This window comes from Stigmatopora nigra, chromosome 13 (genome assembly GCF_051989575.1).
Source record: "Stigmatopora nigra isolate UIUO_SnigA chromosome 13, RoL_Snig_1.1, whole genome shotgun sequence".
In the NCBI taxonomy this organism is placed as follows: domain Eukaryota; kingdom Metazoa; phylum Chordata; class Actinopteri; order Syngnathiformes; family Syngnathidae; genus Stigmatopora; species Stigmatopora nigra.
Genome location: NC_135520.1, coordinates 9,986,690 through 10,009,361, shown reverse-complemented (window position 1 = coordinate 10,009,361; position 22,672 = coordinate 9,986,690). Strand labels below are relative to the sequence as shown.

Below are 22,672 nucleotides of genomic sequence, written 5' to 3'. Positions count from 1 at the left end.
AACACCATTTGCATTCAATTTATTTTACAAGACTTATTTTATGAGAAACTGTCAATACACCACAGAAGGCGCTTAAATTTTAGATCATTCAGGTTTTGTGAAGATATTCGCTTGTATAAAGAAAATTTGAATTGTGTAAATAAAAATTCAACTTAGGTTAAGAAAAAGTGTAATAAGCGGTCTTTAAATAAGATACATACGTAATCTCCGCACTAATTTTAATACATCCTTAAATAAATTGTGCTCAATAATTTTTAAAATAAAAATATCAAAGAAAATACAGAAAAGACATGTATAACATTTAGACAAGATTTGTTTTCATTGCATCAGAAAACATGGTAACACAAGTGCGTCATTAGATCTAATTACATGTGAAATGTGAACATCAGACGCAATGGGTTTATCGGACACAAAAAAAAGAAGCAAACACATAAAACCTTAGTTTAAAAAGAGAATATATAGAACCCTAACTATCTCAATTTCTTTTTCTACATGGCCAATTACATGTGACGTGGTTGAGTCATGGTGTAATTATGGTAAACAGCATCATGACTGTGGCAGTCAGGTTAGTGTTCATAACATATACCAAAGATAAGGAAAGAGAAGTACACAAAATGTGAACGGTATTTTGAGCACTGTATCATTTACTGCTACACAGCAGAAAAATAGCAATGATAAGAAAGATATGCACTGACACTGTGCACAAATAACAATGATTCACTCATGTCCTTTCATACCATTCTATAATTTACACTATAGTTTTGATTGCATGTGAAGAGGAGTCCATGGATGCTACTTTGGCAGCAATAAAAGAATGTAAACAGTGGAGGACTGCGGTTAGATTAGCAAACTCTAGTTCCTAGAAAAAGGCCGGGAAAAGAGACATACATCAGTTTGTAGTTAAAACCACTTCACTAGTTTAGTTACACACGATTACAAAATTTTACAACTGAATTGCACATTTATGTATGGAAATCATGCTAATACCTGCATATCTATTTGCTTGCTTTCAGCATTCTTGAAAAGAAGTTTTACTCTGTTTTTTCCGTCATCAGAGGAGCCTTTAAGTTGCGAGAATTTATATTGCCAGAGGACCAACTACAAAGGAGGATAGGGATTAATACAAATCCATCATGAGCATCATATTGAAGTATATTCATTCTTCTTTGGTAAATCTAAGTTACTGGTTTATCAATAGTAAATTTCCAATACATTCAAAATCGGAGGACTTCTACTTCATCTGATTTGGACATATAGTATTCTCAATGGCTGCCAGTGAGCTAAAGTCACATTGTCATGTCAGAGAATAGTACTTTACTGCGGGGGTGCTCACATCTCTTTCCAAGATCGACTTTTTAAGTTGCCAAACTACGGCTATGTGCCTTTTTCCCCGGGCCACCGATAAAGCTCGACGAGTCATCAATTGTTTGGGATACAAACGAGATATTGTTCAGTCTCAAAGGAAACCAACAGACTGGATCACATCATCATCATCATGTCTTACTTTCAAAGGTTCGATCAATTTGGCAATCAACTGGTAGATTGCGATCGACGTAGTGACCACAACCGCTTTACTGAATTAAATAGCTAGAATTTCTCTAAGACACAATCGGCAGTCATTTTAAATGTATAATAAACCAAATTAGTGCACTCCAGTGTTTTAATGCCAATTTTGGGAATCGGCAGTCACATGATTAACTGGAAATGGCACAGTTTGAAGACAAGTTACTTTGAATATATTAGGGAGCAAATTAATTTGTATTTATATATTTTATATGGGAAAAAATAATTTGACATATGATTAAATTGACAGACAAGGTCAGTCCAGGAGCCCATTAAGCGTGTATCTGAAGGTAATAAAGTCTACTATTAATGTGCCTGTAATATTGTTTGTTTTCCCACTTTCAGTTCAAAAGTTTCATTTTCTAAATAAAAGTCTTGTTGGACACAGACATGCGAATTAAGTAAAACTTTTTGACCTACTGTTTAATTTTATTTTGAGTATATTTTTACACCAGCGCTTTGTACGTGAATAAGATCTCAACAACCTGCAGATGAGTAATTATACTAACCGTATATTATTAAATCAGTCATCACTTACCTTAGAGGAGCAATCCAAACATGTCAAGCCTGAATCAAAATCTATGGTGAAGGACAGTGTGTTTCCATTGTTGCTGCACATGTAGCATTTTGTCTGGTGGGAAAGAACACAAGTATAAATATAATAGTGTTTACAAAGCCAACAGTATTTGCTGGCAAAAAAGATTTGATAATTAAACAAAAAAAATCACAGTATAATAATTAAGAAAAATTTAGTAACACTCTTGTTAATGGAATTAGGAAATGAGGCTTATTCCCCAAAATCTACAAGATATGGGGAATTGGAGTAATTGATTGAAAAATGGGTTAATTATATGAAGCAATAGTTCCTCTCTTGTCAAATAGGGTGCAACTGTAGGCACACATGCATTCAGTCATTAATCAAGATTGATGAATGACTAAGTGTTTCGGTTGAAAGATAACACCTCGGGGGAAATGTCGTAATTTGGGTTTATTACTGGCACATATTTCATGCAAAGCTGGTATACTTTATTAAGGGGTATGTTGTCATGTTCTGCTGCCTACGATGACATGATTCTTTCCATCGGCTGATTAAGCCAACAAGGCAGGGCAGGATCAACTTATTTGCAGCAGATTGATGTATCCAGTATTTGAGAACATCTTCCACAACCAGCGGCTTTTTGGAGAATTGCATGGTTTACCCTAGCTTGTGTAGTATTTTGTGAAATTTGATATGGGGAACAGCGGCATTGATTGTCCAAGCACAACTAATACTTGTCAGGGCACAGAAGTTGACTGCTGCTCACTTGTGGACGCGGGTGGGAATGCGGTCACTTATTATTTATATCCACCAAAAACTCTCGTGAAAAAAATCAATTCAGATGGATTTTTAAGTCGATTTTTTAAGAACAACTTTAGCTTTTAACATTTTTAAATGGTTCTGGGGTTAGCATTAGGGATCTCAGAAGGGTTGGAATGATTTCATTTTATATGTAGAGGCATCACCGCAATGGTGTCCAAGTTTGGCTTGACCAAAAATCTCAAAACAAATATTGTCCATTATCGAGATGGTCAGGTCTATCGTATGACCGATTGAAGCTTCATATTCCTGTCCTGATGGTGTATTCCATGGAAGTATCACTCATTTTCTGAACCACTAATCTCACAAAGGTTACAGGGGGTGCTGGAGCCTATCCCTGCTAACTATGGCCACCAGGAAGGGGACACCCAGTAATATCTAGAGAAAAACAGCAGGATATTGAGAAACAACTAGTTTTCCATTGAGTTGACCCACCTGGGATCAAACCCTTAACTCCAGAACTGTAAAGCCAACATGCTAACCACTACCCCACTGGGCCACTTGATTCACACATAAATCAATTATTTGTTTGCAAAGTTGGTTTTGGTGGAAATAAACTACATTTCTCCACTTCTACTCCTGTCCAGGAAAACTCCTCTATTTTTCAGACTGATATGCATTTGGACAAGTCTGTCTCTGCCTGTTGTAGTACATAACTTGATTTATGTTTGACATCACTTGTTAAGTCTTTTCATTGTCTTTCCTTGTCACCTATTATTTCAGATTATAGAGCATTTATGAAACTTTGCATTCCCTAAACCTATGTCTTCCTCATTTGCTTCCTGGTACTTTGTTATTTCTGCATCCATGCCATAATGGATACTTGAATACACCACCTAAAGTTCTAAATATTAGATTTTTCAACAAGTATTTTTACAAATGCTTGAATTTTGAAAAACTTCTGTTATTATTATTATTTTATTTTGATTATAACAGCAATTTTATACCACAAGACTTCCTTCTGCTGTTCTTCATGTATGTAATACACAAAGGACTCCCTCTTTTTTGTCACAGATCCATTTGTCATTTTTTTTTGGTCACATAAGAATGCAATGAATCACATAGGACATGTCAGGAGTCCCAATTCTGAAAAAGCTTTCAGCTGTAAAAGGGATCAGGAAGGCATGGCAGCCTCATGCTGTCACCCCAACTTAGACTCATGGTGAGCACTATGAGCAAGAGACTTGACTAATTGGAAAGGATTCTTCAGTGGGAATTACCAACATGAACTATTTCTTGCAGAAAATCGCCTTAGCAAAGTCTGATGTAAGTCAAAGCATGAGAGGGACATGCTATAAAATATGTTTCCTTGTATTTGTGTGTAGTGCAAGTCATTTGAGACGGGTTAGAAAGTTCTAAATACATGTGGTTGAGTCTTTTGAAGCGAGCTTAGACTGAAATTAACCATTCCACTGACCATTCATGACTGACAGGTTGTCAAGCAAAATTGTTAGGCCGTCAAAAACAGTTTACAATGCTTGATTTCACTCTTCACAGTAAAACGGGTGTGGTTGTTGTCGGTAATCATCCATGCAATTTATCAAATCCTAGACTTAGAATTATGCTTATATTATTATCTATTCGCTCAAATAATAGCATACTTAAATAATGGTCTATTTCCCATGGGGAATTATGGCATTAATCGTTTAATATTTTTATACAACTTCACTTTACGTGGGTCGAGCGTAAATTAAAGTCAAAGCTGCTAATTTTGAATGAATGGATTGATGGAGAGGTCTCCGATCAATCATAAACCATAATAGGATTTTAATAATCTGGGGGATGTTAGGATGACATTTGTGGAAAAAGATATTGAAAGATTGCATCATAATTGACAAATATTTCCTATTCCGTCATTTCAAGCTTTTTCTCACTGATAAACGACTTTCCTTTTATTTCAGTTTCACTTTTTCAACTCATATCTATCAGCTATTTTCAAGTTCTTTATCTTATTTTATTTGTTTCAAAATTCAAAGTTAATAGAGATCCCTGGACTCCATTTTGATCGAAGTTATCATTAAACATGCATCAAGTACGTATATTGGTTGCAAATTTGCATAAACAAGTATTAAATGGTATCTTAGAATTCGAAATAGAAAAGTGTGACATTGATAAATGAGTTTAAAATAGGAGTTATTTTACAAGGAAATCAATTATGCAGTGTGGAAATTTTCAGAATAATAAAGTATAGAACTGCTTTACAATCCATTGATAGATTATCATAGTTAAATACTCACTTTTATTCGCTGCACTTCCAAGAAGACAGCTCTTTGAAATGACTTTTCCCAAAAAGCCAGGTCAGAAGCCAGCTCTACTCTGAAGGTGTGACTCTGTCCATGACCGATGAGAATGCTGAAGCAAAGAGACTCATTTTCCTGTTGTTCAAGTGAATGTTCCAGACCTAAGTAGAGCCTTGCCTGAAGCCAACAGTCCTCTGTCATCCACAGCTGTAAAAACAATACTTTAATACAGGAATGTTTTCTGAGATCATTTAAAACATTATCTTTATTTAAAATTTGGTCTATATATGTGAAATATATCTACAAACCTGTACAGTTAAAGTAAGTGTTCTAATACTACTTTTCAATTCATTATCATACCTTTGCTGGAAACAGCCGTCTAAACCAGTTGAAATGAGAGGGTTGAAAGCTATCATATATTTCAGTTAATATAGATTACTATTTGACTTTTATGGAAGTATATTTAGAACAAGAGTTTTAATTACACTTTTTTAATTGATTACTACAAGACTGGAATTCGAAACAAATTGCTAACCATTGCCCAGACCTAATTAATATATGTATGTAAAATGTGTGTGCGTACATATATATATATACACATATATAAATGGGCAGCCCGGTGATGCGAGTGGTTAGCGTGTCGGCCTCACAGGTCTGGGGTCCTAGGTTCAAATCCAGGTTGTGTCAATTTGGGTTGAATTTGCCTATTCTCTCCGGACCTTCGTGGGATTCCCCCGGGTACTCCAGTTTCCTCCCACATTCCAAAGACATGCACAGTAGGCTGATTGGAAATTCTAAATTCCCCCTAGGTATGGGTGTGAGTGTGTATGATTGTCCGTCTTTCCCGCCTCTAGCCCGGAGACAGCTGGGATTGGCTCCAGCACCCCCAGCAACCCTAATGAAGATAAAGCGGTTATATATACATACACATATACACATATACACATATACACATGTACACATATACACATACATAATTTTATTTTACAATATGAAATATGAAAAACAAGCATGTCATTTAAAACTGCAGTGATTAACTAGTTTTTTGTACATCCCATTATACCTTGTGAACCTTGAAAAGCACCTCATAGAGGTTATAAGAAGTTTCTGCTTGAGCCCATTCAGCAGCACATAGCTGAGCACAAAAGAGAAGAGAAGAACAAACAGAAGTATTTGCTACTTTTAAACAGCGTATCCGTTATGTCAAATAGGTACAATAGTAGGCATGTACTAATCACGATGGATCAGAAAAAGCAACAATTTTTGAAAAGCCCAACCTCAGTTTTCACGATTCTCATTTTTTTTCATGAAAATAGAAATCACCTTTAAACTCAAATTAATCTTGCTTTCTCGATCTGTGAAATAAGACTGATTTTTTTTCAACACATGCAGTAGCATTCTAAAACATACTTGAAAAATTCAAAATGTTTGTTTTCAAACTCCACAATTCAGATTTTCTTTACCAAAAATTCAAGAGCAGAACTACAAAATTATCTCCAAATCTTTGTTTTTTCACATATAAATCAATACATTTCAACTCACCAAGATAAGACATTGCTCCAACTAACTGTTTATAATGGTTTTGTCAAAAAAAAGACAATTTAGTAAATATTGATTACCTACCGGTGGTGTTCTGAAGATATGGAAATATTGTCCTCTTAGAGCCAGGAATTTGAAAGTTGTTTCTTGCGAAGCAGCTCTGCCTTCTGATCTTTCACAAACCCATCCCATGTGAATAATCTGTTGAGGGAGGCCGTTATTTTTTACAATTTTTACCGCTACTTTCAATTGCAATGGAATGATTAATGGTAATTGTCATGTGTCATTATTTTTAATGAGTTTACTTTATCTTGTTACTGTCAATAGTGCACCTATCCAACTTGTATTAAAAGTGCAGCTCCTCTGATCTTATAAGATGTATAATATAACTTCAAAATAACACTCAACATTGTGTTAGTCTCGATGTTACCTGTGTTTGGCTGGCAACCGGTTCAGGAAGTACACACATTTTATTAGCTGGGATCGGTTCTAGCAGGTGGATAAGCATCTTGGAAAATGACTGAATGTATGGATGAATTACTTCAACATAATCAATGTTGACTTCCTCAACTACAAAGAAATCATTTGCATAATAGCCTCCAAAAGTAAGTATGTACCATTTTTTTCACTAATACGCAATTGCGGCTATACAGACCTCTTCTGAAATCATATTTTCAAGCCAAGATGTGGCCATCAGACAGTTTTTAAAATATTAGCATTTTCCATTTATTCTGTTATTTGCAAAGCTTTATCACGTGCGAATGTTTTGATAACAGTGACCGTCATTCTTTACTGTATATTGTCGTCAGCACAGTCTCGTTTCTACGCAATATTTGTGTTGTGATTAAAAGACAACTTTATTTTAATGGAGTAGTAGTGGAAGTAGTACTGTTTGTTATGTTCAAAATAAAATGAAATTGGTAAATTCACTGGTGAGAGGTCAGATAATAAGCAATCAGCTATTGATGAGCCAGAAAGTAAAAAGGAGTAAATAAAATGTTTCGGAAGATCGGGAAGCAGAACAAAATATATATGTTGTAGGTAAACGAAAAATCCAAGTTAAAAATTAATATCCGTGGTTGAGATATGAAGAGAATGATGATGGATGCTACATATATTGGGATGCTTAACAATAATAATAGACATAACAAAAAGAATGGAATGCATAAATATGCAAATTAATTGTTTAAATAAATGCATAATGCATCATTTGTTAATCTATATTGTTTGTTTGTTTATTGTTGTGGTTTAGGCATTTGTTTTTTGCTGAAAACTGTTACAACAACAGATGCCCATTTAGCTCGTTATTCTTCTTTACTATGGTTAATTTAATGCATTTTTTTGGATTCTAATTAAAAAAAATGCAGTGCCAAAATGAGTCTATATTTCTTCCCTAATCATTGTGTATTCTTTAGCTGGGGAGAGTTATAGTGCAAAAAAAATGCAATAAATAAAAATGAATAAATACTGAGGCAGTAAAGTCAACCCTGGCATCTTTTGAGAAAGCATAAAAGCAGATAACCTAACTCTTAGTCGTTTTTATTTAAATCAACAAACGTTTATGTGAAAAGCCTGCATTGTCCATTCAATAATTATGCAGTTGCATACCTGATCATCTGAAGAGTTGTATTTGTTAGCCAATTTAATCTGTGAGAAAAACAGAAAAGAAGGCACATTTAAGAAATGCTCATTAGACATTTTGACTGAATTAATTCAGGAGCAGCATTAGCAATATATTCTAGCACATTAAACTTCAAAATAATGTTTTATAACACGTATGGCAGTTATGCATTAACCCCTGGTATCCAGAATTTTCTGAGGGAATACATATGTACAAAAATTAGTATACACAATTATTGAAACTCTATACCACGGGTATTAAAGTGGCGGCCCGGTGCCAAATCTGGCCAGCCACATCATTTTGTGCGGCCCGAGAAAGTCAATCATGAGTGCCAACTTTCTGTTTTAGGATCAAATTAAAATGAAGAATATAAATGCATATTGAATTTCCTGATTAACCCCCTTTTAAATCAATAATTGTATTTTTTAATCAATTTTTCTGTGTTTTAATTCCAAAGTCATTTTGTAAAATCTAAAAATATATGAAAAAAGCTAAAATAAACATTGTTTTAGATCCATAAAAAACTGAATATTCAGGGCTTTTAATCCAGTTATTTTATAAAACAAAAACAATCTAAATATTATATTTAAAAATGGTCCGGCCCACGTGAAATCAAGTTGACGTTAAAACGGCCCGCGAAACAACCAAGTCTGACACCCTTGCTCTTTACCTACTGATACAAAAGCGACGGAATATACTCTTTCACAATGAGAAATAATGGCAATGTTACACTCTTTTGTATTGAGCCATATTTACTTCACTCTTGCCAGATGTCTTATCCATAAGTAAAAAACAAATAGTTGAGTGGAGACTACTGGCTGTTCTTGATAGAAGGTCGGTAAAAGAAAAGATTAGATTCTCCAAAGCATTCAGACAATTCTATCTTGATTGCCAGTTTAGCAGTTGTGCTCAACTGCCACAATCTCGTGATACAAGCATGACTTAATTACATGTTTGATAAAATGGCAGCTGCACAAACTGCATGTGGGCATGTACACTATGACCGTATTCTGACATCAATTCATCAGATCAGTGTGTTAATCAAAGTCTAATAGAAGGAAATCAAGCCAGAGTGCACAAGTTGAATGACTACTTAGCAGCCATTAATTAGGTATTAGAGAGTCTCAATTAGCAGTTGCCACAGTAAATCAATGAGTGCTCATCATTATCACTGAACACTGTTCCAACCATGTTTTAATAGTCTGTAGACAACAGTGCCAAAAACACTAGTGCTACAACAATTGTAACAGGTACTTTAAAGGCAACAAAAACATATCAATATATTTACGATGGTAGATAGGCATATTCTTACATTCTCCAGGGTCAAGTTACTGATCTTTGTTGATATTGCTTGGAGCCAGTCTGTGGTTTCTGTTGCACTGCAAAATTGAAGAATATTGGCACCGGCTCCATTCAAGGCAAATACTTCAAAACAGTTCGACCTAACAAACACAAAAGGTCAGAACAAAAGAAATGAGGAAGACTGAAAACCTTGTTTCTTGAGTGATGAGAGGGTTTTTAGTTCTGTCATATTACCTGAACTGTAGGATTATTTGAGAATTGCTTTCAAGTAAAACATGCTGGCATGAATTCTATAGTACCTACTTTTTTATCTAAGGATAAATAAACACAAACTTGTTTTCTAAATTTTTCAATCAAATTCTGGACCACCTGTCTTGTTAACCTGTTGCTTGATATTGACAATGAACATCTAATTCATTTACAACAAAAGGAATAGCAATGAATGCTCAGTGCCATTGACAGGGCGCGACATCCAATCCATTTTCACTGGAATTAATGTTCTTGTGCCTCTGCCAGTCTAAATGAATTGATTGGACATTCACCATCTTCAAGGCCAGTCAATGAGTTCAAGTGAAAGTCAAAGGGGAAAAAAATGACAACAAATTGGGTAAAATTTCTAATACAATCTTCCTGACAACTAATTCTTCCTTAAGAAATACTTTGTTTAAAAATATTACACAATGCTGTATTACTATGTTTGGCTTATAAAGAGAAGCAGTCCCAGAAGAAATGCGTAACAGTGCTGAAAACATGTAAATATTGGATTGGATCCGACCAAATCGGATTCCCCCAAAAAAGCCATGTTGGCCACCAAGACAACCCTAATTGAAACCATTTCTGTGTGTGCCATAAAAAAGTGAGCAAATAAATGTAATCGGTCACACATTCTGAGTCACAGTCTCAGGTGTGGTAACCTTTAAAGTCGTTTATGTCTGTGCATAGATATTGGCATTAACAAAAGTGCTTGCAAAACCAACAGAAGCACTTGCTGAAGTGTGCCTGACAAAAGGTGAATTATATCACACTGGATTACCCTTACCTTAACTTATCCATGCCAGCTTTGTATCTGGAGACTCTGGCCATTAACAAGGGCAAGGAAATGGCATCCAGCCAGCGCTTCTCATACTTTGGTTCATTAGTGGAGTGTGACGGACGGGATGAATCCTGCAAGAAATACATAAGAATGAGTTTCCTTAATCCGCTGTTGTTAAAAGGCCTGTCAAGGCAGCATGAATTGTCACTAGTAGACGTCCAATCCATTTGAACTGGGAGGGTGAAAGCAAATGAAAGATTGATGTAGCGACACCAATGAGTTTACAGGGAATATGTAAAAAAGTCCTCCTTTGTCAAAATCAAATTTACTTTATGACAAGTGTTTATAATCAAATAACATATCAGGAAAAATATTTTAGTATAGGTTACTTTTTTTCATATAGTAGTAAAAATATTTTAACAAAAAAAATGGGTGTTCTACTTTTCAAGATAATTGCATTTTCAATTATGCCAAATGTTTTGGGACACTCTAAAATTAAATTGCATCCTATACAATATTCCAACGTTACAGTCTTATAATTTATTTATTAGCTGGAGGACTGAGATATCAGTACCAGCATCAAGCTACACCAAAAGCTGCACATGAAAAGTACTGAAAAAAGCATATGAAAAAAATAATGTCTTACTGTGGCACCATTGAAATGTGAGCTGCAGTCAAAAAGGAAAGCAGATTCAACACTGTGATCACCAGATGGCCCAGGAGAACCTGCAAAGTAGATATATATGTATACAAACACACACTTCTTAGTACGTATATATAGAGAAAATATTTTCAAAAGTGTGACCTGTAGTCTGGAAAATACGGTAATTATTCAACAAGATATTTTTAAAAGTGTGACATGTAGTCTGGGAAATACAGTAATTAATAAACAAGATATTTTTAAAAGTGTGACATGTAGTCCGGGAAATACGGTAATTATTAAACAAAAAAGATGTAAAAATTGCATGTTTAATACTAAATTGTATAGTGTCAAGCAAGGAAAGCCCTGACTTTTCAGACAATTTCTATAGCACGTAGGGTATCTTGAACCGAAATCAAATTTGTTACCGTTAACATATAAAATTCAGAACTCATACCTAGTGGCAGTTTAAGAAATGATGGGACTTCTCTAAGATAGCGCACAGTGATGAGGACTTCATTTCCGGCTGTGCGCAAGAGATGAACCTGACAGAAATATGTGATAAGATATGATGGGTCAGCTGTAAATGAATACAGCAATAAGTACATTCATTTATTTACCACACTGTTAATCCTCACAAGGGTTACAGGGGGTGTTGGAGCTTATCCCAGCTAGCTAGCTATGGGCACCGGGCAGGTGAGAGCCTCAATTAGTGGCCAGCCAATCGCAAGGTACAAGGAAATCGACAACCATTCACACTCATACTCTTACCTAAAAAAAAGTACCCTGAGAAAACCCACACTGGCCTGGGCAGAACAGGCAAACTCCACACAAAAAGATCCAAATGTGGGATTCTACCCTCAATTTTCGAATATGAGGCCATTCGTACTAACCACCCATCCACCAGTCTGACAAATGTCAAAACGTTATGGTCTATGACTTTTTAACATTAAAGTAAATAGAATATTATTAAAATATTATAAACTGAAAATGAAACTCCTCCCACAACCACTATTCTATATTTAATGCAACATGGCATACGTTTCTAAGTCATATACTTACAACTTCTTCATGAGTACAATGCTCCACATTTATGCCATTGACCTAAAAAAAAGGAAACAAATGCAATAGTATACACATGTTGAGGATAAACTGAATCATTGTTACTGCATATTCAAAAAACCCATTTACATAGAAGCAAGAGGGAAAAATATCCGTCTTACACATCGAAATAGAAGAGTATTAAAAAAACAAGGTGCAAAACCCTTATAAAGTGACACTTTTGCTTTTACACTGTCATTGACAATGATAGACGTCCAATAGTCGGTCGTTCAATCACCCTTCTGCTCTGAATTGAAAAAAATTAATCGCGAGTAGACCTCCAATCTATTTCAAATAGGAAGGTGGCAGCAAATGAACATCCCACTTTCAATGAATTGTATGTGTTACACTGTCAATGGCAGTTAATCTAAAAAAAAAAAAAATCACAGACGACCTACCTGCAAAACAGCATCGCCGACGAACAACTTCCCTCTTTGATCAACTGTGGTAATACAGAGTAAAGCATCACTGGTTAATAAAAATATTATTAAATACATGGTTATTTCAGTTGGCCTAATGTGGTGGAAATAGCAATTGTCACTTGTTGACCCATTTTGGTAAGCGTATAAGCCAGGGGTAGGGCAAACTATTCCACAAAAGGCCGCAGTGGATGCGAGTTTTCAATCCAACCCATAAAGAGGACACCTTTACACCAATCTGGTGTCCTACAAGTGCAATCAGTGGTTTGCAGTCAGGTGCTTCTTGTTTTCTGCAGGTATCTCATTGGTCAAAGTGTCTGTGCTGGATCGGTTAGTACAATAGTTGTGTTGTGTAAAATAGAAGAAAAAAAATCTGCCACTATACCTGCCATTTTATATCACATTAACAATATGCCACAATTTAATACATTTTTAATTGTTTGGTGACAAACTATAAAACGATTATGGAATCCCCACTGACTTTTATTTTTTAATTAATATTAAAATGACCTGCAACAAATGTTAAAAGTATTGCAATTTGCAATGGCCCTGCAAACGATTGGACAATTATTACGTTGAATGGTATTCCCAAACAAATCTAGTCAGATAAAATTGGGCGCCAACTGTTGGTCTTAATGTGTTTTTTTGCAGGAACAAGTCTATTTATGGTAATAATAACGATATAGATAAAATATTGATTAAAAAGTTGAATATTGTCTTTGGCAATACTGTTTATTTTCATATCATACAGCAATGAATTTGGGTCAAATCAATGCTGTTATCATAGCCTTATTACTTCATTGCATACGATACAAATGGAAATTCATGTGTCACACAGTATCAAAAACAGATTTTCAAACATGGATATAAAAAGTAAGTTTTGAGCTCTATTAGGTAAGTGTATGTATTTAAAAAAAACATATATTAGCAAAGCCATTAAAAGCAAAAATGTTTCTCTAGTCACCTTGATTAAAGTTTTTTTTCTTTACTGTGCATCGTTAAGTAGGATAAACTACATTCTTACCCACTTGATCTTTAAAAATCTTGGAAATAACCACAGGCACGTTATGCTCGGCACCCCCCTGAAAAGTAGGAGAGACAGATGAAATGCTGGACCTCAGACAATAACTTCTGCCAGACAAAGCTCTTTTCATTTCTACATCTGTGTCTTTATAATCAAAGTGGATCTGCTTACTTTGATGCTCAAGCCCAGACCGCCTGTTTCTTGTCTTCGGAGTAATACAGTTCTGTGCTTTAGAAAGTGTGAGTTTCTTATTGGCAAAAGGATATTGTGAATGTGACAAATGATCTGGAGTTTTGCAGCATAAATCATAATACAAGTTTAAATCCTTCAGGGGCACTTACATTTACTTGAAAGTTGCTTCCTTTTGTGCAAACCACATCCAGCTTCTGTATGGTTAATACCTCTTTAGAAAGTTTCAGGCAAACGTCATAGGAATTGCTGGTGTCCTCATTGTAAAGCAAAGCAATTCCAGATTTCAACTGTTGAAAATGAGAAGCGTATCGACATTATTTGGAGCAATTAGGAGCACAATGAACGTGTAAGCTTCTCCCCAAAATGACTCAATTGTAGCGTCGAGTAATCGTTCCCACTCAAAATTGATTGGGGGATGATGTATGGCCAAAACAAGTTAATACTAAAAATAAATAATTAAGATTTGAACAATGACACCCGATTTCAATCCTATTAGAATTACATTATTCGGTCTGGTTTCCAATCACCTGATCGGAGCCATATATACACACATCCAACCAACTATGGGCACCAGGTGGGGGACACCCTGCATTGGGGGCCAGCCAATCACAAAAAGACGGACAACCATTCACGTAAACACTGAAACCTAGGGGCAATTTAGAGTGATTCACCAGCCTAATATTCATGTTCTTGGGATGTGAGAGAGAACTGGAGAACCCACGGAAAACCCACCCAAGCCCAGATGCAAACTCCACACAAGAAGATCCAGACCTCGGGTCGGACCCTTGATCTCAGAACTGTGAGATATGTATATATATACTTTCTTTTAATGTTTTAAACATGTAGCCATGCTAAAACAGCACATTTAGTTTTTGTTAACCCTTTGGAAGTGTTCATCTATTCAAAAGTTATTAACTAAATTTAACAGAGCATCGGCAGAAGAGAGAAAGAGAACAGAAAATAAAATGGTTTTAGAGCCTAAGTTGTATACTTTGGAGATTTTCAAGCAGTTTTCAAGGATGTTACAACACTTCTCTGTGGTATGTCCAATTCATGAGAAGTTTTTTTCATCACCATACCTTGAAGGCAATTTGAGCCGATAGCAAAAGTAAAAAAAAGCATTTTTCTTTGTCCTTTTAAATCAGAATGGTGTTATAATCATGACATAATGAACATTATCAATTTACCGTTTTTGTGTCCTTTCAGAAATGTCCATCAAACTGGTAGACGTTTGAAAATAGTTTGGGACCCTTAGTCTAAGCTTTCAAACAAAAAAATTAAAACTGCAATATCATGATGCAAGTAGGAGTAAAGTGAATGTGACAAAATAGTATTCAAATCAACTAACAAAGTAAAAACACAACTGACAGGTAGATAATTATTAAGTAACGAGGACAGTGGCATAGCGGCACTGTGAAATGTTCTCTTTGATGCAGGAAATGAAGCTCTCTAAATAAATTTTATTCTCTATTCGCTCTCTGGGAGTCATCTTATCAATTATTCAATTCAATGTTCCCGATTGTAGTAGTTACACTGGAGGAGACTTTTACAGATCAGTAAGCTTAAGCATATTCTTGTGTTGTCGATGTGCATGTATTTGACTTTCTGTCAATGCAGTTAAAATCTGAAGCCAGCCTATCATAGTCAAGATGCTGACTGGTCAAAATTGTGTTTCTTCAGAAGACATCAAATAGTACTGACCTCCAGTGCGTAGAGCAAAGTATATTTGTATTGGTGAAGGCGGCGTATCTGTGTGTAAACCTTAGACGTGATGGGAATAAATATTGAAATAAAAACATTTTTAGCCATTGCCAGCATATGTCAAGAAAAGAGGCTACTTGTCCTTCAAATTGTGTAATGTGATTTGAGTTTACATTGGCTCTAGCAACAGAAAACTTCCCAGGTAATAATAACCTTGAAAGGCTACACAACTGTCAAGCAAACACAGCAACAGTCAGACAGAGCCAACTTGATCAAAGATCTAATGTACACATCGATGAGTTTTTGTTAAACTTGTGGCAGCGGTCATCCTTTCAAAAGTTATTATCTATACATATTACAATTTCAAGGAGACAGACAACCATACACACTCACACCCATACATCAGGGCAATTTAGAGTGTTCAGCCTACCATGCATGTTGTTGGAATTTGGGAGGAAACCGGAGTACCCGCAGGAAATCCACGTGGGACCGGGAGAACATGCAAACTCCACACAGGTGGACGTGACCTGGATTTCAACCCATGACCCCAGAGTTGTGAGGCCAACGCGCTAAACGCTCGCGCCAATGGGCCGTCATCCATTTTGACATATTCTTCAAAAAAAGCGGTGCTCAAACTTTTTTGCAAACTTTACGCAATCTACCCTTTTTTGAGGGCCAATGACAAAGCTCAGACTTTACTGATGCCGTGTAACACCACCCAGATTATACAATGCTAATAATGCTACAATAACACAGAATTGCAGAACTACACAATACTGACAATGAGACGTCCACATACAAATGCATTTCTGTCATCACTTAGTCATTCAGCTATTTCTCCACTACACAAATAAATACAAGTAATTCCTTTTCAGTTGTATTGTATTATACGTACCCTAATAGAGTTGGATGCAAAACCATTCCTCTGAGTAAATATTTACTGTCTAAGGTAACAAACTGTGTGTCCACATCTGTGTCTTTTCAGTGACAAAAGGGACACGACGGGATTCCGTCTTTCTTATTGGGATATGAAGGCAACATCAATATGCATAAATTTCCTGCCTTGCATCTAAAGAAAAAAAGCGAATAAAACGCTGTGGGTATTAATAATGATACTTTCTTTTTTTTTGCTTTATAGTCATTCATTTTCAAGAGCTTATCCTTGTCAGGATTGCAGTGTGCTGGATTTTAACCCAGTTGATTTCAGGGAAATGCGAACTACACCCTACATTGGACACTGAAATTGATTTTTTGATGTGTACTCATGAAGAAACACATGAATGGAAAAAATATTTTAATAAACATCAACACTATTTTATCCAGTCTTATGCGAGTATCTCAGATTTCTACCCCTTACTTGACACTTTAGTAAAACCCATTGTTTCATGCCTAGTATACAGAATTATCTCTTTAATATACACACATGCGCTAAAAAACTTTAACCGTCATTTACACGCAAATTTTGCTAGAAAAACGTGAGGAAAAAAAAGGTCTTTCGAAAAGGAAAATCCTTTTCCAGTGTTTTTTTCTGTTTTTCTCAAGCCTGACGTTCCAACAGGTAATAACTCTCTCTCTTCTATTTACATGAGAAATACTGTTGCATTGATTTTTGGGGTCTCAAACCCGATATGGACTGCACCAATACCACTTAAAACAATACATGATCTATTGTAATTCTGTCATGGCTTATCCAGACACTGTTTAACTCATGATCTACCATTGACCATTAAAGTAGGAAGGTGGTCACTTGACTTCCTCCCATTTCAAGTTGTTGTTTTTATTAGCTAGTGGTGCTTTTCTCTTGATTGCCACAGCCAATCAGCATTAGTGTCAGTTTTCCTGATTGGGCTTAACTATTGTTTTCGTCATTATCAGGAATCATAGTATAAATATACTTGTGTTTTACAGTATATAGTGTGGTTTAAACAGTGTATGACAAACTAGTTTTCTTGTAAAATTTGGTGGTTGTGGCTGATAGGCCAGGAGCAACATAGAGTATAAAAATAGGCGAGTTCAAAAAAAGAACCTAGATGTTAATTTTCTTTCGGATTTTAAGTCTGAGAATATTTAATCAGCATGGCCTTTTCCAGGTAATCCTTTTGGACCAGAATTACGAAAGCATTACTGTGTTTCACACTTCATTGCAATAGATTAATGCACCGGCCATCCCTGCAAAGGGACAATCTCAAGGAGTGACCGCAGGGTTTGCTAATTATATATGACTTGCATGCCACTATTTATTTTGAAAGGGAAAATTCTGGGTGCGATTACCTGATAATTGTATAGCATGAGTCTACAGTTAATCCCATTTGTAATGATATATGGTTAAAATGCCCCTAGCTTCATGTTCCCCCTAGAAAACAATTAAAGTTGGTCATGATGTCTTGAAATGGTGATTACAATGACAATTCTAGGTGTTGCAAATGAATTTTGAATTATCTAAGGCTCACCCTAAAGAGTGTCAGGTGTCTTTATACCCCTTGCACTCTATATTCAAAAGAAAGAATTATAAAACAATTGGGAAGCTTGTGACATGCTCATCATTATCATAGAGATGTCCATATCCAAAGCCCATGCTAATACTAACTTCCTGCACACGTCAAACATCCAAATTGAGATAAATCAGCTTTTTTTTTTAATTATTCAGCCTTTTTAAAAAAAAACAACTAATTAGCTGCCAATGACGGTGACAGTCGTCCATCCCATTTTGACTTGGGGTCGAGAACCGGTGGAAAAACTCACTCAAATGGGATTGGGCGTCTGTCATTGTCAGTGGCAGTAATGTGTTCACTCAGTGCCAGCCATCACAGTTAACTATGCCTTAATTTATATGTCACTCTTTCAGTGCTAGCGGCCCAGAGGTCGAGTGGTTAGTGACTCAGACTCACAATTCTGGGATTAAGGGTTCAATCTCAGGTCGGTCCTCTCTGTGTGGAATTTGGATATTTTTACCGGGCTTGTCTGGGTGTTTGCCGGGTAGTCCATTTTTCTGCCACAACCCAAAACCATGTAGGGCAGGCTGGTTGAACATTCTAAATTTCCTCGGGGTATGAGTATGAGCGTGAATAAGTTGCCCAACTCATGGGGTGACGCAATTGGCTGGCCCGTAGTTCAGGGTATTCCTCGCTTGGGATAGGCTCCAGCACCACTTGGGACCCAAGTGAGGATAAACAGTTCAGAAAATGAATGACTGAATCTTTCGGTCCCATAATATCCAATGGTATCATTCTTATGTTGTGAACAAAAAGGAGTTTGTAACTGTATGCGTCCAATCCATTTGAAGTAAAATAAATGAAAATGACCCAAAAAAATATTACAACTAGAAATGGAAAAATCAGAAATTAAGAGTTTTCAAAACATAAACAGAAGAAAACTATCATTTATCTAATATTATTTATTATGGCGGCACAGTGTATGGGTTAGCATGTCCGGCTCACAGTTCTACTGCCCATTGCTTTGTGGGATTTGCTTCAGCACCCCATTGTGAAGATAAAAGGCTCGTAGAATGATAGAAAATTATTTATTATTATAAAATAAGGGTTGCCCGGCGACTGAGTGGTTAGCGTGTCGGCCTCACAGTGGGGGACCTGGGTTCAAATCCAGGTCGATCCACCTGTGTGAAGTTGGCATGTTCTTCCTGGGCCTGTGTGGGTTTTCTACGGGTACTCCAATTTCCTCCCACATTCCAAAGACATGCATGGTAGGCTGATTGGACACTCTAAATTGCCCCCAGGTATGAATGTGAGTGTGAATGGTTGTTTGTCTCCTTGTGCCCTGCGATTGGCTGGCCACCAGTTCAAGATGTCGCCCGCCTCTGGCCTGGAGATAGCTGGGATTGGCTCCAGCACCCTCCACGACCCTAATGAGGATAAAGCAGTTCAGAAAATGAGATTATAAAATAATTTTGTGTGGAGAAGAGGTGCATAAGATAAATGAATGAATGAATGTCGAAGAGGATTGGACGCTTACCACAATCAATTCAGTTCATTTCTTCCGAGACATGCGCATGTGTCATTGGTTGGTTATAATTGCTCCTACAACACCACAGAATCGTTCAGTGGTTCTTTGGCCTGAGTTCGGTTCGGGAAGTGTGGGATCAATTCCCATTCAGAGGTGGTGTGTTTGTGAGTGTGAATGGTTGTGTGTCTCTGTGATTGCCTGCGACCAGTCTAGGGTGTAGTCCACTGAGACAGGCTCGAGCGCCTTGCAATCCTTAAAAGGATAAGCTTGTTGCAAATGAGTGAATCAATGAATATTCCTACAAAATAATGCATAGTGTAATCACTGGCGGAAATGAAATGCTCATAGAGCATAAGTTAGCGACATTATTCTCCAGAGACTCGTTTCCAGTACTCGCTTTGAAAGGCAAAGAAAGTATGACCTGATTATGTGATATTAGAAACTGAATGTGTTTTTTTAATAAAAATTCCACTCCGGTGTCTAAGCTTCACCATCGTGACAAGAAAGTGATCGTAAAAAATATAACAAAAACAACATTAGCAAAAAAAAAGATGAGAAAAAGAAGAAAAATAATCTGCAGTTTAAAGAACATTGCCAAATCATTAAGGTTCCATATCAATTTTTTTTCCTAAAGATATTACATTTAAAATGCGTTTTTAACCCTAAACATGATGTCACAACCAATTAAAAAAGGAATTTTGTGTTTTTATAAATTATTTTGTATCAAGGTCAGCATGGCGGTCGAGTGTTATGCGCGTCGGCCTCACAGTTTTGGGGACGAGGGTTCGATCGCCGGTGGGTCCTCGCTGTGTGGAGTTTGCATGTTCACCCCGGGCTTGCAAGTCTTTCAAATGCAGGTTTAGCATTACAGATTCAGTGGCACAAATATCAGAAAGAAATAAATTAGGCAAATGCAAAAAGTTAAATAACTAAATGAAACTCCTCAAAAAAGTGTTTAAGTTTCATTTTTTTTATCTTGTATGAAAATGTAATGTGATGTTTTACAACAGAACCTTAAAAAGCGTATTCATTGCACTTTAAAAATAGACATGCATAATGTGTTTCGGTTTATTGCAAGCAAGAAAGTCGCTTCTTCTATTTCCCCCATTAAGGTGACATGAGTCAAGAAGAAGAGGAAGTAGATTTCATCACCCGATAAAAATGAAGGTGAACTTACCGAAGTGGGGAGGAAAAGAGCATCGGGTCGCTCGATACGTTGGGGATCCCGTTTCCCGGGCACGTTCATCTCCCGGCGTGGCTTTTCCTGCTCACTTCACCGGACTTAATGAAGTCACGTCTGCCGCGGCTGAGCTTCACTGAGCGTTGCCCTCTTCAACCTCATCGTCCTAAACACGTCCAATATCCCCCCCAAAGGCGTCACTAAACGGCCGTAATTCTGGGGGTCGCTGCTCCGACATACAGCTCTGTCTCTCAGAAAAACTGGACAACATAGGCAATGATTATCTGACCGCATTCTCTGCAGCTGCGTCACATTTAACTCATTCATTGACACCACACCCACACACGCCTCTCAAAATAAGATAATTGCTTATTTCTAATTATTCATTCATTTTCTGAACCGCTTTATCCCCACAAGGGTCGCAGAGGGTGCTGGAGCCTATCCCAGCTGACTTCAGGCACCAGGCAGGGGACAACCTGATTTTAGTGGCATGCCAATCGCAGGGCTTGAGAAGACAGACAGTGATTCACATTCCCACCCATACTCTGGGGAAATTTAGATTGTCCAACCAGTCTACCATGCATGTTTGTGGAATGTGGGAGGAAACCAGAGTACCCTGGAAAAAACCCACAGAGGCCCAGCGAGAAGATGCAAACTACATGCAGGTGAACTGACCTGGATTCGAACCCTGGGCCCCAGAACTGTGAGGCTGACACATTTTTAATTATGTCTCTCAAAAGTATCAAAAAGTGTCCTTACTGTTACCACAATGCCAGAATTTATAACTAAAACCTCAACAAAAAACTTACGCCAGGGGCAGCAAACAAGTTAGACACAAAGATAAAAACACTACGTAGTGCCCTGCCAAGACAGACACACACAAAACACACAATTAAAACCATAGTATTGACCATAACAATTTCTTACCCCTACAAAAACACAATGTGTTCATTTCAAGGTAAGTGTCCACCCTCGACACACATCATATATAATTCATTATTTGTATTTAATTGGCCTTGATGAATTTGAGTGTTTTAAGAGAGAAAAGAAATAAAAGAAACATGAACCAAAGAAAACCATGAAACAAAGAGCAGAGAGTCTCATTCATTTTGGCCAAGAGCCGCATGCGACTCTAGAGCCGCGTGTTACCCCGCCCCTGCTCTATACCGTTTTCCCTAATGTGAGCACGAACTGTTGTCTGTCTCCTTGTCTTTGTCCCCTGCGATTGGCTGGCCATCACTTCAGGATGTCCCCTGCCAGGTGCCGTAGTTATTGGCTCCAGCACCCCCTGCAACTTTAGCAGAAAATGAACGATTGAATGAAAAAACAAACAAAAAAAAGCAGTGATCCACGATCCACCCATTTTTTATTTCACAAAAGCAGCATGGGTGCCGAATCTTATTTGGAAAATTCCACGCCTCTTGGGAAACTCTTTCAGGCTTGTGAAAATAGCCGAATGTTGCTGAGAAGGGTAATTACAGTGTCCTCACAACACTTTGGAAACCCATCAGACGGAAATCACCAGCAGATAATCGGGCCAGGTCACTCAGAAATGACATCCATCTATCCATTTTCAACACTGCTTATCCTTGTCAGGGTCACAATGTGCTGGAGCCTATCCCAACTGACTTAGGGTGAAAGGCGGACTGGTTGCCAATCAGTTGAAGGGCAAACATGACAGACGAGCATTTGCACTTACAATTACAATCCCAGACTGCCCACACTGAAGGGAGCTGAAAAACTGCCCCACATGTTGAGACTTTTTTTAAAATTTAGATTTCTTTAAATTCTACTTCATGG

At 37.0% G+C, this 22,672-nt stretch overlaps 1 protein-coding gene across 3 annotated transcripts; it reads right to left on the bottom strand.

Annotated features, from left to right (window-relative positions):
• Positions 1-4: 4 nt before the first annotated feature.
• sntg2 (syntrophin, gamma 2) lies at positions 5-21,178 on the bottom strand. Of its 3 annotated transcripts, none has more exons than XM_077731712.1 (17): positions 20,870-21,178; positions 14,181-14,318; positions 14,011-14,067; positions 13,840-13,897; positions 12,795-12,838; positions 12,358-12,399; positions 11,753-11,840; positions 11,302-11,381; positions 10,662-10,786; positions 9,633-9,699; positions 8,308-8,346; positions 6,784-6,900; positions 6,224-6,295; positions 5,158-5,367; positions 2,102-2,194; positions 988-1,098; positions 5-859 (listed from the first exon to the last, which is right to left on the bottom strand). In XM_077731712.1, exons 1-17 carry the CDS (start codon positions 20,936-20,938, stop codon positions 749-751), a joined length of 1,521 nt encoding a protein of 506 aa, XP_077587838.1. In that variant the 5' UTR covers positions 20,939-21,178; the 3' UTR covers positions 5-748. The 3 variants fall into 3 exon arrangements, with proteins under 3 accessions (XP_077587838.1, XP_077587837.1, XP_077587839.1); XM_077731711.1 differs by having other exon boundaries at positions 9,633-9,762; positions 20,870-21,177; XM_077731713.1 differs by lacking the exon at positions 6,224-6,295 and having other exon boundaries at positions 9,633-9,762; positions 20,870-21,177.
• Positions 21,179-22,672: the final 1,494 nt, after the last annotated feature.